General features: G+C 42.4%; 1 protein-coding gene across 3 annotated transcripts in view; it reads right to left on the reverse strand.

Moving 5' to 3' along the window:
- Positions 1 to 8138: 8138 nt before the first annotated feature.
- The window catches only part of SPOCK1 (SPARC (osteonectin), cwcv and kazal like domains proteoglycan 1), a 327067-nt gene continuing 319059 nt past the window's right edge, over positions 8139 to 16146 (reverse strand). For all 3 annotated transcript variants that reach the window (XM_029998154.1, XM_029998153.1, XM_029998155.2), the window contains 2 exons: positions 13715 to 13852; positions 8139 to 12691 (listed from right to left, as the gene is read on the reverse strand). In XM_029998154.1, coding sequence (XP_029854014.1) covers positions 12501 to 12691; positions 13715 to 13852 — 329 coding nt within the window. In that variant the 3' untranslated portion in view covers positions 8139 to 12500. The remainder of the gene's footprint in view (positions 12692 to 13714; positions 13853 to 16146) is intronic.

Consider the following 16146-nt stretch of genomic DNA (forward strand, 5'->3'; position numbering starts at 1 on the left):
GGAAAACAGGTCTAGGGGCTGCAGTAGAGAAACCGCGGCTGAATTTCTGCTGAATATTGGGCCTCAGAACCCAAGGGTGAAAAGATTTCCTCTGTGCCTGAGTCACTGCTGAGCTGGCACTTCTGTCTATACTGTGCTGTGTCCCAGCACACTACTTGCTCCCTTCCTAATGTGCCATGTCTTTGAAAACGAGCCTCTGACGCAAAGCAGTTCTTTCTTCTTCCTTCACCCTGCTCTGGTGGTGGATGAGACTAAAACTGGGAGGATGATTAGCTCTGGTCACAGCTTGGAGCTGCAGACCGATAAATTTAGGTTAAATATTGCTGGGTATTTCCTGGGGGATGCTGGAACCACGAGAGACTTTATGCTGGAGAGCCAGAGCTCAGACTGGCTCATCCCTGGCAGATAATGAGCATGGAGAGGCGGTGTCCTGGTTTCGGCTAGGATAGAGTTAACTTTCTTCCTAGTAGCGGGTACAGTGCCGTGTTTTGGATTTAGTATGAGAATAATGTTGATAACACGTGGATGTTTTAGTTGCTCAGTAGTGCTTATTCTAAGTAAAAGTCAAGGACTTTTCAGTTTCCCATGCTCTGCCAGAGAGGAGGTGCACAAGGATCTGGGAGGGAGCACGGCCAGGACGGCTGGCTTGAACTAGCCAAAGGGATATTCCATACCATAGGACGTCATGCTCAGTATATAAACTGGGGGGGACTTGGCCGGGGGGTGGCCGATCACTGCTCAGGGACTGGCTGGGCATCGGTTGGTGAGCAATTGCATTATGCATCACTTGTCTTTCCTGGGTTTTATTTCTCCTCTTTTTGTTATCTTCCTTTTCATTACAACTTATTATTATACTTCATTTCAGTTACTAAACTGTGCTCCTCTCAAACCCATGACTTTTACTTTTCTTCCAATTCTCACCCCCATCCCACCGGCGGGGAGGCAGGAGAAGTGAGCGAGCAGCTTTGTGGGGCTTCGTTGCCAGCTGAGGTTAAACCACAACCGTCTTTTTTGGCACCCAACGTGGGGGCTTGAAACCACAACCCTGAGATTAAGGGTCTCATGCTCTACCAATGGAGCTAGCTGGGCTGCACTTGCCAAGCTCCGGACCGGGGATAGAGACCACTAAGAGAGCAAACACCAGAAAATGTGTTTGTCATTTCTTCAGCTTTTTGGAGAGCCACCATCCATAGGAAAGGCCAGCCTGCCTCAGTAAATGAATAAACACAGGTAGTGAGTCCTAGAGCAAAGCATGTTGGATGTTTTCCTTGCAGGATGGCAAGAGAGTTTGTGCTTTTTGGCAGTAATCTCTGAAGAGCGGATCCTCCTGCCTCGCCAGCCTGAGCATGACAGCCTGTAAAGCTCCAAAAGCAAAAGCCAGATAGATAGCAGGAAAAAACCCCTCACCGCTGTTAATAAGCAAAGGGACCAAGGAGGCCAGAGCTGAGGGACTGCACTTAAAACAGCCCCACCTGAACAGGGACCCTCTTCATGACAGCACTTTGCTAGAAAGGATCCATTTGCTTCCCAACCAAAGCCAGCGATGGGCAGGCAGGGCTCTTCCATCCTCGTCATTAAAGATGATTACTCCGAAGGGAACACCGTATCTGGGGTCTGCCAGAGCCGGCAAGGCTCAACGACCCTTTCAGCCCACTGAAGTGGCTTTATCAGCCTCCCAGGCCCGTCTTCACCCAGCAATACTGGCTGGTAGAGGAGTAGCACTGAGGGAGCACATATAATTTCTAAGAGTTTCTAACGCTCCCCTGGGAGGATGGAAACGGCACGGAGAGCTGAACCAACGTGGAGTTGATGAGCAGGTCAGCAAATGCTGCTGATGCAACGTGCATATTGCATATGTGAGAGTACAAGTCCCTATAGGAAAAAGCTTCACAACTTTTTATTCTCTGCCCTAAAGTCACTGTCATCTTAAAATTCTCTGCAAACATGAAAACAAATCATGCTGTCAAAAAATCATGCATTAGAAACAAATTATGCTCTCTAAGTGCATCTTGGCAATATAATTGATAAACTGTGAGTATGCGAAATAATTGAAAAAGTGGGGGGGGACATGCAGGATAAATGACTAAAATAGGAAAGTAATGAACACGTGTAAATAAGAGCCACAACCAATAAATATAAATTATGGTGTGACAAACTGTAAATAATCAGAGCATTTCAGGCCTGAGATGTGATCCCTCTTCAGGGAAAGCTTGTGTTAGTAAATCTGCAAAGCCTTAGAGAAGAAAACAAGAAGAGACGAGGTTATCAGGGCTCTTTGAAATGGCAGGCACGATGAATTAGCCCCTGGATTCATTACTCAAAAACTTCACCAGCAGTGTGGAAGTAAGATGCGTTACCAGCCCACTTCTTACCTCCACCCCAACGTACAAATGATCCTGGCAGGAGTGATGCCGCCAGCCTTTCTCACACCACTATAGATAGATTAAAAAAAAGGGGGATGGCATTTATCTTCCCTAATTTAGCCATTTAGAATGGGCTTTTGATCGCTAACTCTTGTCTCTTGATTCACTCCACTCCCCCTCTCCCCCCCCGATGAGTTGGGAATCCTTGTGATATTCAGAAATAAATGTTCACTGTCCCTAGCTGCTTCTGCAGATGCACGTATCAAGACAGTTTTTTTGTCCACCGTGTAGGATTTTAACCCATCTCTTTGTTTCCAGGTCCTAAATCCTTTCCAGATCCTTGGGATTAAATTCTCATCAAGTCGAGCCCTTGCCAAGACCCTTCAGCGCCAGTGGGACTGCAGCCTGAATTAGGGATGAGGCTCAGCCACTGCTGCAGAGGTTATAAAGCAGCTGGAGATCAGTACTGCGGATGGACCAAGCGGTGTGGGAAGAGATTTGGGATGGATGAGGGCTGGCGGATTTACACCCTGGCCTCCTGGGTGACGACTTCTGAAAACGAAGGTGAGGGATGACACTTAGACCTTCATTTGCTGTTTCAGAATCTGGTTGCTTTGACTTAGGACATCTTTAACTCATTGCCCAGAGCACAGCAGGAATGTCCCTGCTCACCTGCCTTCCGTGAGTGGACTAAATCCCTCAGCGCTTGGTGAAGTTGCTGTGGGTTTATGGCTAGTTAAATGCAAGCGGGTTAGGACTGAAAAAATATTTCGCTAGTGGACAGGTTTGGAAGAAAATATTTGCTGCTCACTCTGATTGAAGCTCCTTTGGAAAGCACCTTCAGGAGCAGAGTTTAAGGCAAAGATTGCACCCCTCCACCGTGCTGCTGGCTTGCAGTCCATATCATGTGGTAGAAACACATTGTGCTCCATGTCTAGGGGTAATAAGAAGAAAAGAAATGACATTAAAATGCAAACTGTTGTCGGTGGTTATTTCCATGGATAGTCCTCTTCCATTTAATAGCACAGAATCCATCATGTTATGCCTTATTTCAGCTGTGATTGCTCCCGAGAAAAGATGTAGGTCACATCGTGTTGAACGCAGCGCCTTTCAGAAGAGCTCACGGTGCAGTTTTCAGGTAGTGTGTGGGGAGAGGATTGCTTTGCCACTTTATTTTATAGCTGTGCTGGCACTCACACTCGGCCAAAAGTGGTAGAAAATGTCGCTAACTAAAATTGGCCGTGAGGCTGTACCTCTGTACAACGTAAGTGGTGGCTGGTGGTGTAAAGCAAGAGAGGCAGCCCTGGAGTTCACAAACACAAGGACCTGCTGCTAGGGGCGTAGAAGGAAAAAATTTTGAAATTTTGGGGTACGTGTGAAAACAAGGGTCACCCACCAAATCATGCATCTCTACAGCAGCCCAGGAGCTCTGTTAAGTTAATGCTGTGCCGTGACTTGCACCACAGAGCCTGGGGGAGATGGAGCAGCCAAAATGCCCTGATTTTGATGTAACCCTACAAGCAATGGTTTGGGGACATACCCTTGCTCCAGTTTAACAGAGGATTTCATGAGACTCAATTAGCAAGGTTATTAATTAATCAATTATGTAAAACAGATGAGCAATCAGATATCCTGTTCTACAGTGATACAGCTCATTGTTAAAACTTAATTAACTCACAGGCTTGGAGACAAAATTAAAAAAAAAAAAAAAACCCCAAAAAAACCCAAGAAAAAAAAAACCCCAACCCCAACCCCTACAGAAGAATCAGTTAGGAGAGAATGATTTCAACTGAGGATGGAAACTGGGCTTGAGACCAGACGGGACGACAGCCCTGCTCTGAGAGGATATCATCAGAGTTATTTTGGGTAGTTTAACAACCAGCCTGATGTTTGTCTCTACTGCTACAGCCAGCTGAGCCAAATTGTGCTCTCTTGCTTGCCAAAATAAATCTATGGTAATTCCTTCTGTGTAACTGAATAGTGCCCACCTTTCAAAGCTGGCCGATGTGGTATATGACAAGGGAGGAGTTTAGCAGATGTATTTATTTGCACCCCATCTCCTCTCACTATAGCAGCAGCTATTGCAGTAGGAGGGGAGGTGAGCTGCAGCATTAGTGTCACTAACAACCACCAAAGCTCAATGTAGGTGTTGGATTCTTACGTGACTTGTACCAAAAGCAATGGGAATATTGATCTTCTGTAATAGCCCCTTGTAACCCAAGGTATTTCAATAGCCTACATTAATCTGTGAAAACTTACATCTTGTTACAGTCTCAGTTTTATTTAATTTTACTTTAGGCTAGTAGTTATTTAGGTCAATTCCTTGCCAGTTGTGATAAACTGATATATCATCTGTGATGGAGCAAAGCTGTGTCTGTATGCTCCTACTTGTACAGACTCTTACCTGAATATATTTGCATTAACTGGATCTGTGATATTCAACATAGAAAAACCAGTGTCAAAACCTGCAAGTCTCTCAAAACCTGCAAATAATTTCAGAGGTAATATGTTTTCAAAGCATAAACCAATGTGTTTCTGGACCTTTCCTCTAACAATACGCTCTGGGGTCGATTTTCCCATGTTTAAGGGCCAGATTGCAAATGTATTGGCTGGAAATGGAAGTAGAGTCATGCTCCAGCAATGATTTTTATTGAGTAACTATAGATGAGAAAAGGCAGTTACTACCTGGCAAAGACCCTGCATTTTAAGTTTTCTTTACAAACTCTCTCTCTGCCCAACCCTTTAGTGCGGAATTGCAGGAATTTATAGTGATACGTGAAAGAAGTTGATACTCAAGACCAGTGGCTGCCAGACACCGTATTTCATTCTAAATCTGTTGTCAGCAGAGGGTTTTCTTGCACAGCTACAGCTGGGGGGGGGTGGTGGCTTCATAGCCACTGAATGCACACATTAGAGCTTTTTACATACCTCTGCCTCATTACTGGGCTGATATAGTGCTGGCAAAATCTGAATTTGCTTCTGGCCTTGCTTTTCCCTTCCTCCCGGAGTGCCATTGTGTGGTTTGGGGTTTTGTTTTTTTTTTTAATCCTAGTTTTCAGGGATTCATTTCAAGCATTTACTAGATAGGGCACACAGGGGACAGGACCACCCCAGCCTGCGGCAGGAACCTGCCTCTGCAGTTTGTGGGTTGTGATGGGCTGATCCTGAACTGCTCCAGTCAGTGGGAAATTTCCACTGAAGAAATTAGGCTCTGTCCTGAAAGCAGCAGGTAGGACTGCTCTGTCCATGCTCAGTGGGTCTGTCCCTCCCAGTCACAGCTTACCTAAATCTATTTGTTTCACCATTTTTTTTCTTTTTCCAAGACTGCATAAAGCCTGCTCTTCACTCTGCCTCCCACACCCCCTCTAAGATGGTCTAGTTTCAAAGATGGGAGTGCTCAGAAAGTCAAAAGCTTATTAATAGCTCTCTGCTTCTTTTTAATCTATTCAAAAAGCTGTACAGTGTGCAAAGCTGTTGTGACATGATTTTTCTTTTTAATATCTCACCCTTTGACTGTCAGTATTTAAGGAAAAAGGAAACTAATCGTCAGTGAAGGCTGTAATGCTACTGTTTTATAGCTGGTGTGGATCTCAACAGAAAATTTTATAAGACAGAAAATAAAACGCTCTGCGTGTGTGTGTAAGTAAGTGCATGCATGCATCTCACAGTCGAGGGTTCACAGAAAAAACCAAGGACAGTATAATCATTAGCAAAATAGTATCAGTAAGATAACGAAAAAAACCAGGGGGAAAAAAAAGGCTATTTATTTCTTTGCAAATGGTTAATCTTGTAACTTTGTTGTGTGTGCCTCTTTCCATGCAGAGGTATCAGCCCCCCCAGTGCGGTACTGCCTGCTCTGGCAGATTTTACCGAGGATGCAAAGTACAATGTTTGAGTGGGGATGAACTCCACTGTCCTCCAGGTAAGAGCCATCCCTGCTGGTCGTTTCACCTTAAGCCCAAACTGACCTTTTGCCATTGCTGGGGCAACATTTCAGCCACAGACACTCTTCAGTATCACTAGGGAAGCAAAGGCTGTATTCCCTACCAAGGAGTTCATGAAAATGAGTCCAAGATCCTCATTCGAAATGGAAGACGGAAGTATGGAAAAGCTAAATATAAATCAACACAGCTTATCAGGACGTGACAAGTGGGATATAATAATCTACTACGAGTATTTTAGTGTATGAAACCAAAATACCAATTCACAGCATTTAGCTCAGTACAAGTTGTTACAGAAGAGATTAGCAAAGTATGGGTGATAAAACACCAGCTCAGCCTTATATGAGGCACAGAAGGAATTCCCAGAAGCGGGTATCCCAAAACAGGAGAGTCTAAAGACAGCAGCGACCGAAGCAGGACGGTGGTAATGGGAGGGACCTGCCAGTTTTCTGCCCAGCAGCTCCTCAGAGATGGCAGCGATGCTGCTGGCCGGGCTAACTGTGGGCTTCAGTCCCCACGCACGTTGTGAACTCTCCCTCGCTCCCCCAAAATACTCTGGCATGTTTTGGCCTTGACCAACACGTCTCAGGGCAGGTGATCATAACAGTATTTGCGTGTATATGTACATACACACACATATGTTATGATCATATATATGTACCCACACACATTTGTATATAGAGAAGAGGGATGTGTGTTTGTGCATGGCTATGCATGTGTAATACAAAACAAAGCTTGCAAGATGCCTGCAATTTTGTATCTAGAAGGGATATTAAAAAAAACCCCCAAACCCTCCAAGCATTAACCCTTCCCAACAACTAAAAACCTCGTTTGCAACTCACACACTCTTAAGCTTCGGATTTGGTTCGCTTGCCTTCCAGGCCTCAGTGTGACGGTATCTGACATCTGGCACAGCTGGATCACTTAAACATGAAAGATCAAACACTTCAAAGAGTCTCAGAGTGGTTTTGGAAAGGGAAAACCCATTTGTTCTCAGAGTCAGGTAAGGTAACATACTGGAAGTAACGTGTGGTACCCACAATAAAAATAAACTAATGAATGCAGTCAATTTAACAGAAATTTAAGGCAGGTTCTGACCCTAGATGACACAACTCAGCCAATGGTGTACAGACAGACAAGTTAGTTATAACTGGATACCTGATGAGATGATAATTGCAGAAATGTTTGAAAATATGTTTCATGCTTTCATGTGGTACTTTAATATTGCACATACAGAGGAAAGGTGATGGAATGACATTTTTAACTATGTAATTAGCACTGTAATAATGTTGGCTGTTTAAATTAGTTAATAATATTAAAGAAGAGCTCTAATTTAATAACAGAGATGCAAAACCAGGTATTTCAAAGTGAGGGTGGCTTCCCCCCAACTGTATTCAATATAATTTTGTCTTCATTTATACTGTAGATAATGGCCACTGTAGAATGTATCTGTGTTTATTCAATTTCCCTGGATACCTTCAGAAGAGAAGGAAAAACACCATTTTCAAACTGGGGAGGAAGTAAAATGGAAAGCCCCCCCTCCGCCCCCCCCGGCCCTGCTAGTTCATTAAAAATCAATTTTCATGTAATTTGAAAAGTTCTGGTTTTGGTACAGTTATTACCTTCAGTTTGGTTTCATTTCTGCTTTTAAAATATAGCTTTCTAGAGACCTTACATTAACTTCACAGATTACAGCTGACATTGAACAGAGGTGTAAGGTATAACCCAAATATAAAAGACCGTCCATTTCCATGCATGATTAAATGCTGACTCAAGGTACTGCAGTATTTTTGATCCCCAAAGTTTAATAAAATTCAGGACAGGCAATAAGGAGTCGCAGACAAATTAAAATTTATTGAGACAGACAAAAATGCAACTATTTCAGACTACAGTTAAGCATTTACAGTTAACCAAAGATAGCAAAATGCTCACATTCCACTTAATTCCTTATGGAAAAAGCATTCAGAATTTACTATGCAATTCTACTCACTATGATAGTCTACATCCATCTACAGTAGGGACATCAAACTGAAACACGTAATATTTGGATCTCTCCTTACTGATCTACACGTTTAACAGTAACGGACATCAACAGCATTGAGAAAAGTATAAAAAGACCAAAACCCACCTACTGTAGAAAGGGCTTTCTGATGTATAGTAACTGTACAAAGCAGTCTATGTATTAAAGGAACTTGAATGGCATACAGAAGGGACTGCAATAAAAGCCAACAAATGTAGGAAGCTAAGCTTGAGCAATCTGGTGGTCTGTACCAAGTGGGGACCTTAGATCTATGTATGTCATTTGCTGCTTGAGGGGAAAAATGCTACAAAACTCCTAATATCAAAATATTCCCATGCCAGAAATGTACACTGAGACTAACAGACTAGGCTGGAGAGGCGGAGAGAAGCATTCACTAACAAACAGTGTTGTTTTAAATATAAACTTTACATTTTCAATATAAACTGTAGAATAAATATTAAATAAACACTTCAAATGGTTTAAAATGATAGTACAGAATAGCTTAAAAAAAGGCAAAGAAAAGGAAAAGGATTCTTTGCGTTCACAGCAAAGGCCAGTAATGACCCAAAAAACCCAACTGTGCTGAAATCTGAACTCAAGGAGATTTTGATTTAACCACAGTAGTTAAAAGGACACCTTGAAACATAAAGCAATGCCTAACAGTATTTCATAGTCTCTAATACGAAAAGAAAATGAGATTAAAAATTGGTTTGTGTCTCTCAAAGAATGGGACAACTCTGATTCCATTTTTCACCAATGAGAAAATGTTTGGAAGGTCAATGACTTGATGCAGATGAGAAGTCCTGCTTTGCAAAAAAAAAAAAAAAAAAAAAAAAAAAAAGAAAGGAATTAAATTAAGCTGGAAGCAAATTAAATCCTTTACAAAGCATGACAAATGGAAGGGGCTTGATCTGGAAGAGAACTGGTTCTTGGTAGAATCGCTGGGTTCTTTTAAAGAAATAAAACATTTTCTTAATGCATCTTCCCAAATTGGACACACACGTATGCACACACATATATGTGTATAAATGTATATATACAGACACACATGTATATACATATGTATATATAGGCTGCAGATCCCCCAGCCCCTGGAGGATGCCAGTGGATCACAAAAGGGCTTTGCTAAATAACTTTGTAGTATTTGGGAACTTGCTCTTAAAACAATCCATGGTCTGAGCTGCCCTTCCGAGCACGACAGCCGGTCTGCCCTGTTCCTGACTAGGCTGTGACCCCTTGCGATGTGACACTACTCTCTTTAAACTCTTGTAGTCGTACCCAGCGGAACTAGTCAATAAAACGGCATTTTTCCAATGCTGGCCCTGATTCAGAAGAACATCTGAACAACTGAAGCAGGTGACTGAACGATCGCCTGGCCGGGGGTGTCTTCCTGAATCCAGGTCAGCGGGCGCAAACCGTGTGTGTGTGTGTGTGTGTGGACAGTAATTGTTTTATAGTTTAAGAGAAAGCTGTAAAACCTGCCAGCTCCGATTTGGGTTAGTTGCATGTGAGAGATTGCAGCTAGGAGAGGATCAGGGGTGTTGAGAAATGGATGGTGGTGGCAAGTCTGCTCATGCAAACTGAAAGATGGCCATATTCACTTTTAAAGGCTTATTTAACAGCTTTTATTTAAGCATCTTGCATGTTTGCATGTGACACAGAGGGGCTGCAACCTTGGACCCTGGAGCTGCCGGCGAGGGCTTGGTCAGACAGGCTTTACCCTGGTGAGGTGCTGGGCAGGAGAAGGGATTTACTACGTGGCCTTTGAAGTAAGGTGTAGTTCCAGGCTGAGCCGTTGCAAAGGGACACAGGACAGCAGAAAACACTAGTTGTGTGCGGAGAATGAGTCCAGTCAGGAAGATAAGCATAACTCTACTGATTGTGGACCTCAGTTTTATGTCAGACTGAAATGACAACTCTGTGCCTTAGGCAGGTCCCGCACAGGACAGCAGAACTAGACCCAGAGGGTGTGGGTTTAATTAATAAAATACCAGAAGGAAACAAGCCGTGATGTTCAAGAAGCAAGCTACTGATGGTGTTCAATTGCTTCTCACAAAATCATACTATTTAGGGAAGCAGAAACGCTGGTTGTATCTGTTCCTCTTGCGAGTCAGCATCATTTTCTCTGAAAGGTACGTAGAAACAGCGCGTGTGTGTGCGCGCGCACGAGCTGTGCAGCTCACGGACAATGATTTTAAAATAAATTTTCAAAAGCTATAGGAAAACCAAAGGGATTTGAGGCAGGGCGGATTACGGGCCTTTTGCAAATGACTGTGATGGCAGAATTTTGGGAGGATGCGGGGGCGTGTAACAACACACAACAAATTCCTCACAATTTTACACATCCTTCTGCATTAAAAACAATTACACAGGCTTGCTCTTTGTTCTCAGGTCACCTAGATAAATAGGAAATGAAAGAGGAGAAAACAACTGAGCCCCTGCAGCACGCGGTGTCTGAAAGGAGCTCCTCTTCTGTATTGCTCTTGGGATCACGTCTGAAAGCAGAGGTCCTACGCAGAGGGGGAGAGGGGCTGCGGAGCCCTGCCAGGCTCTGCAGTGGGCACTGACTTTGCAGAGGGCTGAGGACCACAGCGCTTGGGCCAGTGACCCTAAAAAACCTGACTTCTGCCAACCAGCATGGTATTTTCCTGCTTTTGAGCGAATATATAACCAGGCGTGCTTTGACTCCACACTGTCTCCACCTCTATTTCCCACACTAACTCAGAGGAAAAAAAGATTCGATCTAATTAGTTTTCTGTGTAACAAGCACATTTTTCATTCTGCAAAATAACTCACAGGCAAATCACAGGCACTGCTAAAATACTTACATCTGCATCCTAACGCAAGAGTGGGGTTAAGGTACCCCTTACTGTTTCTGAAAACAGCAGAAATAATAACAGGTCACCACAGTACATTACTGCATCAGAGAACTGCAGTGGGAAAGGATACAGCAAATAATTTAATGTCAATATGCTGTGATACAATTGAAGATCGATGAATATATGGGAGATGCTGAGGGAATCACAGATTGTATTTTAATACTATTCTCTTTTACGTGTGTGTATTACGAGTGTGTAGCTTGTCACACTGAGAAAAGGGGTTATGCTTTTGAAACGTGGCCACTTGAAGTTGCTTTTTTAAACAGGCCAAATAAATATTAACTATTTAAATTAAAGAAACAACAGCTTATTACTTTTGATGGTTAGTGTCTTTGACAGCTTTATAACTTCGGAATGAGGCATTGCTAAGAGTAAATGAAGAACAGGCAGATCCATAGTGTGTGAGCAGGAAGGGGAGGCTGCCTGCACGATGTTAGTGCAACTCTTAGTGCAAAACGGGTTCAGACAGAAGCTGAGGAACAGCTATGGAGGTGGTTTTGATGCTACAAATTCAGAAAACACTTTTTCCTTAAACACTTTGAAAGGCAGATGGAGTCTGTTCCCCGCCTGTAGGGCTTGCTCCATGATAGCTGCAGGTTCTCAGCAGCTCTTAAGATCAAGGCCATGTTCCTTAACCAAATAAAGTGTCAGTGAGCTGATCTATGCTCTGGTGGGAGCTTTGCCTTCAGTGTGGGCTGGACTAAGCCTGCTGGACTCATTCTCAGTGAATGTAAGGAAGAGAAAATCCCACCAGTGGGTTTATTTCTGGATTAAACCCCTGGTGCTGAGCAGCCAGAAGTCACTATCCAAAGAGACTTACTTACTTATTACTGGAACATAACAAATATGAACTAGAAAATGAGGCACCTACTTTTCCTTCTTCATAAAAGAAAAATAACTGTTTCTGATATGACCCAGGTAACAATTTATGACACAAATTCTCTAACATGAGAAGGGCTTCTAAGCCTTGTATTGGTTTGTTGAGCCCCTTCTGCGATTCTTCTTTCACAGGATATATTTCATAAGCTGTGCGAGTGAGGATTAAGACATGAAATGTTTTTGAAGCAAAACTCATTGCCCCCATGAATAGAACAAAATCCCCCAAACCAACTGAACAGAAGCTGTATTCCAAACAGTCCTTGCTGGGAAAAAAAGTTGTCTTCCAAATTAAACGGACTATACAAAATTAAATTCAGTAGAGAGGGAATATTTGTGCCAGGTACTCTCAGATACAATTGCAGAGATATGATGTGACTTGCAATATTGTGCAAAACGTGAGTCCTCATTATGATGGGCACTACCATATATAACCAATTTCATCATCCTTATCATCATCTTCATCCTCATCATCTTCATTAGCTGCTCTTACATGAATCTTCAGTTTTCCTTCTTTGTCTTTTTTTGCTGCTTCAGGTTCCTCTTCCAAATCATCCAACAATACAACAGATCCACCACTGCCAAAATCCCCTGAGGTTTCTTGCTCTTCTTCTGAAACAGGTGAGCAAGAAAGGTCATTCCCTCACATGACACCAAATCCCTCGTTCATCCCTACCCTTGTCATTCAAGCCACTGTCATTTGCAATGTGACTTTCTAAATTCGTCGGTTCAGCTATTGATGAAACAACCTCTAAATTTCAATTTTCATCCTGAACTGGGATAAATATGTATCAATTTACTCTGAAAAATTTACTTGCATGAAAAACTATGCATCGCCCTCCTCCTAGAGACTCAACTGGAGAGTCTCAGTTCACAGGCATGCAATCATTACTTGTTTGTAAATACTTTCATCCCATCACAACTCTGTAAACCAGGCTAAAAATATTCCACAAATTGATTTTATTTGAGTGCATAAACCATGCTCTGCAAATGTAGCTGTTGAGCTTAACATCTGTGATGTGATTCTGGGCCTCTCAGACCTTCTAGGTCTCTGCCTTTTCTGTTCTTTCTCGCAGAAGAAAGTTGCATCCACAACCATCGCTGTAGCACTCTGAAGGAATATGGCTGAAATCTTCCTTGCCTAGGTGTAACAGCTATTTGGTGATTTCACATATCTATATAATATTGTCTTGTCAGCAATTTTATTGGGCTTGGTTGTTAATTTATAAAATTTATACACATTTAGGGCTTCCTTTGTCTGGAAAGACATTTTTCATGAAGTCCCAGTAAATGTGCATTCCAGAGTATACAGAACAATATATTTAATAGCCATGCATAGCAATCCCATAGCCTTAATTTTAATATCAATTAAATTTTCCAGGCTGCTAGCAAAAATACCTTCTTATCAGTGGTTACTGCCTTTTAACTTCTTCTGCACCCCCCCAGTCCAAAGGACCAATACATATATAAGGGCCCCATTTGTAGTCTGAATGGGAAAATACAGGAACACTTTAAATACTGGTAGTCATGTTTCCCTGTTGTCATTTTTTTTATCGTACTTCATCGTACAGCAATGGCAGGGCTTACAAGAGTCTTAATTCCTTTGTTGTCCGAGGAAAGCACATCATTACTCACCACAACTAACTGTCCCTTGCTTTCTTGAGCCAGCTATCTCATTCCCGTACTTATCAACACACCAGCACTGCCCTGTGCTGCCATGGCACTGAGTGGCTTTGTAATAACCTTCTTCATTGCACCGTGGGATGAAAACACCTGAATAAAATATAAGGTATAATCAGTAATGCAAGCCTCTGTAGGAGCAAGCAGGTACCTAGAGTATTATGAATGTGTCACTTATTTACATTAAGATCTTTACAATGTTGGCAAGAAAATACATGGGATTATCTGGTACCTAAAAGGGAGCAGAAATTATATATGATTATTTTTGGCCACCCTGGTCACTGCACGGTGCATAAATGTTTGTGCATATATAGCACATGGAGGGTGATGGCATACGGTACTAGAGATAGGTTCAGTCTGTCCCTGAATGATTAATATTCCCACAGAGCCCCTTTCAGGTTTAACTCCTGGTTTTAAACTTTTCTTCCCAACTGGATTATTACCCCAACTTCATTAATTCTGCATTTGCCTTCCATTTGCACTCCTTCAGTGTTTATCATATAAGTCTTTCCACAACACTGTAATTATCCCTGGAAGGTATCTGCCATCTGCTTGCTATTCATACTAATCTCAAGCACAACTTTCGACTTATTGAGTGTTCCCACGTATAAAAGGAGACATAATGCATAAGCTTTACAGAGAGGGACAACAGGATTTGAAGTCAGTAAGTCTTTGGATTTGAAGCCCAAGATTTGTCTCACAATACACCCAATATAGTTCAGCTTTGTAGAGTGTGGTTTATTCTGGCTTCGGCAGACAGGGAAGCTCTCGGGAGAAACCCGTTTTATTGTTCCCACCATTTTCAGCAGATACAGCAAATGTACTTCAATATGAAAAGCCCTCTTGTCCTTCAAGATGAGTTAGCTTTATTCCCAGGGGAGGTCAATACAGTCATTTTCCCTTCTTTGCCAATTGCTTCAATTTGAAACATGGCAGAAACCCACCCTTGCCCCCAAATTTCATGTCAAATAATTTTTGAGAAAGTATTTTTCTCCTTTGTCAAAGATACCAGTGATTTACTGGTCATGCAGTAAGTTTCTTAACTAGTTCCATGTGTATAGCATCTCTTCAGACAGTTCATGTGTCAAAGGGGCTATGTCCACTATTTCTCACAGAAAAAATGAATGAGAAGGTGCTTCCCAAATGTCATGAAATTTCCTATATAAAAGAAAGACTTAAAAGTGGAAGTCACTCAATCTCATACGCACAAAGGCACACCTATATAAAGTGAATCCTTGAATTTCCAAACTCATCGCCCTGCAGATCTTATCTAATGTTTGAGTGCCACTAATGTAGGTGTGGAAGATGAGAGCAGAAATCTTTGAATATCTGCAGAAATCTTTGTATATCGGATCAGTTTTGGAGACCACTTCACATCCATTAGTGAAAGTATTTTAAACAACTTCAAAGCATGACCTTATAGCAGGTTTGCTTAAAAGTATCACCATTATGTTCACGTACAAATGTAAGGATACTGATGACTACCAAAGACCCATTTTCACAATTTATAAAAAAATGGTTCTAATAAACATGTACGTGTATTTGCTTTTGTAGGTTTTTGCCCACTGTTCAATCCTTTATTTCAACATTGATTGAGAATTTCTTTTTTTTCATATTTATGCTCCTGTCCTCCCTCTGTTAAGCACTCCAGGTGTTTATCAGACTATACGCAAGCTTGGGAAAAGCGCTCAGGTGCTGATTTTGAGCTGGTGTAAATCAGCGTAGCTGTACCCGTGCCACTGGAGCTCCCCTGTTACATCAGATGAGCACCTGGCTCCAGGGAAGCACCGAAGGGGGAACCTCGGTGGCCTTACGGGGTGAGCAGAGAGCAGCCTCTGCATTTTAAACTGTCTCATGCTTTCTCTTTTCCTTGGGCAATGCAACCTTTCCCTTCTTTGAAACAGGCCTTTTTGCATAGTTTCACTGTGTTTCTTGTAAGGTACTAAAATGTTCCACACTGCCTATAAAAGCCATAGATTTAAAAATAAATTATGGCCCAGGCTCACTGCCAACATAACTGTGCGTGGAAAGGATTCACACTTTGGGTCACAGCGAAGAGTAGAAGGTACTTTTCCTTCTGCATAGGAAATTTGTGCCAATTTGTATGTAACACTGGAGCTTTAAATATTTAGCTACGCATACTAATGTCACAGTATTTGCCAACCATCAGAGGGAAGATTACAGCATGTCCTCTCCAATGTGTCAGGTGCAGGTGATAATCTGGTGAGGATCGCGAGTCACTGGGAGCAAGTGTTGCACAGCGTGGTGATTCGTCCTGTAAATCCTACACAAATCAGCCCCTGCGTTCGTTAGAAATAAGCTCTGGCTACAAGCTCTGCTAGTCTGGAGCACGGCATCCACACAGCCCATTTAGTGGGACTCTTGCA

This window comes from Aquila chrysaetos, chromosome 22 (assembly GCF_900496995.4).
Source record: "Aquila chrysaetos chrysaetos chromosome 22, bAquChr1.4, whole genome shotgun sequence".
NCBI lineage: Eukaryota > Metazoa > Chordata > Aves > Accipitriformes > Accipitridae > Aquila > Aquila chrysaetos.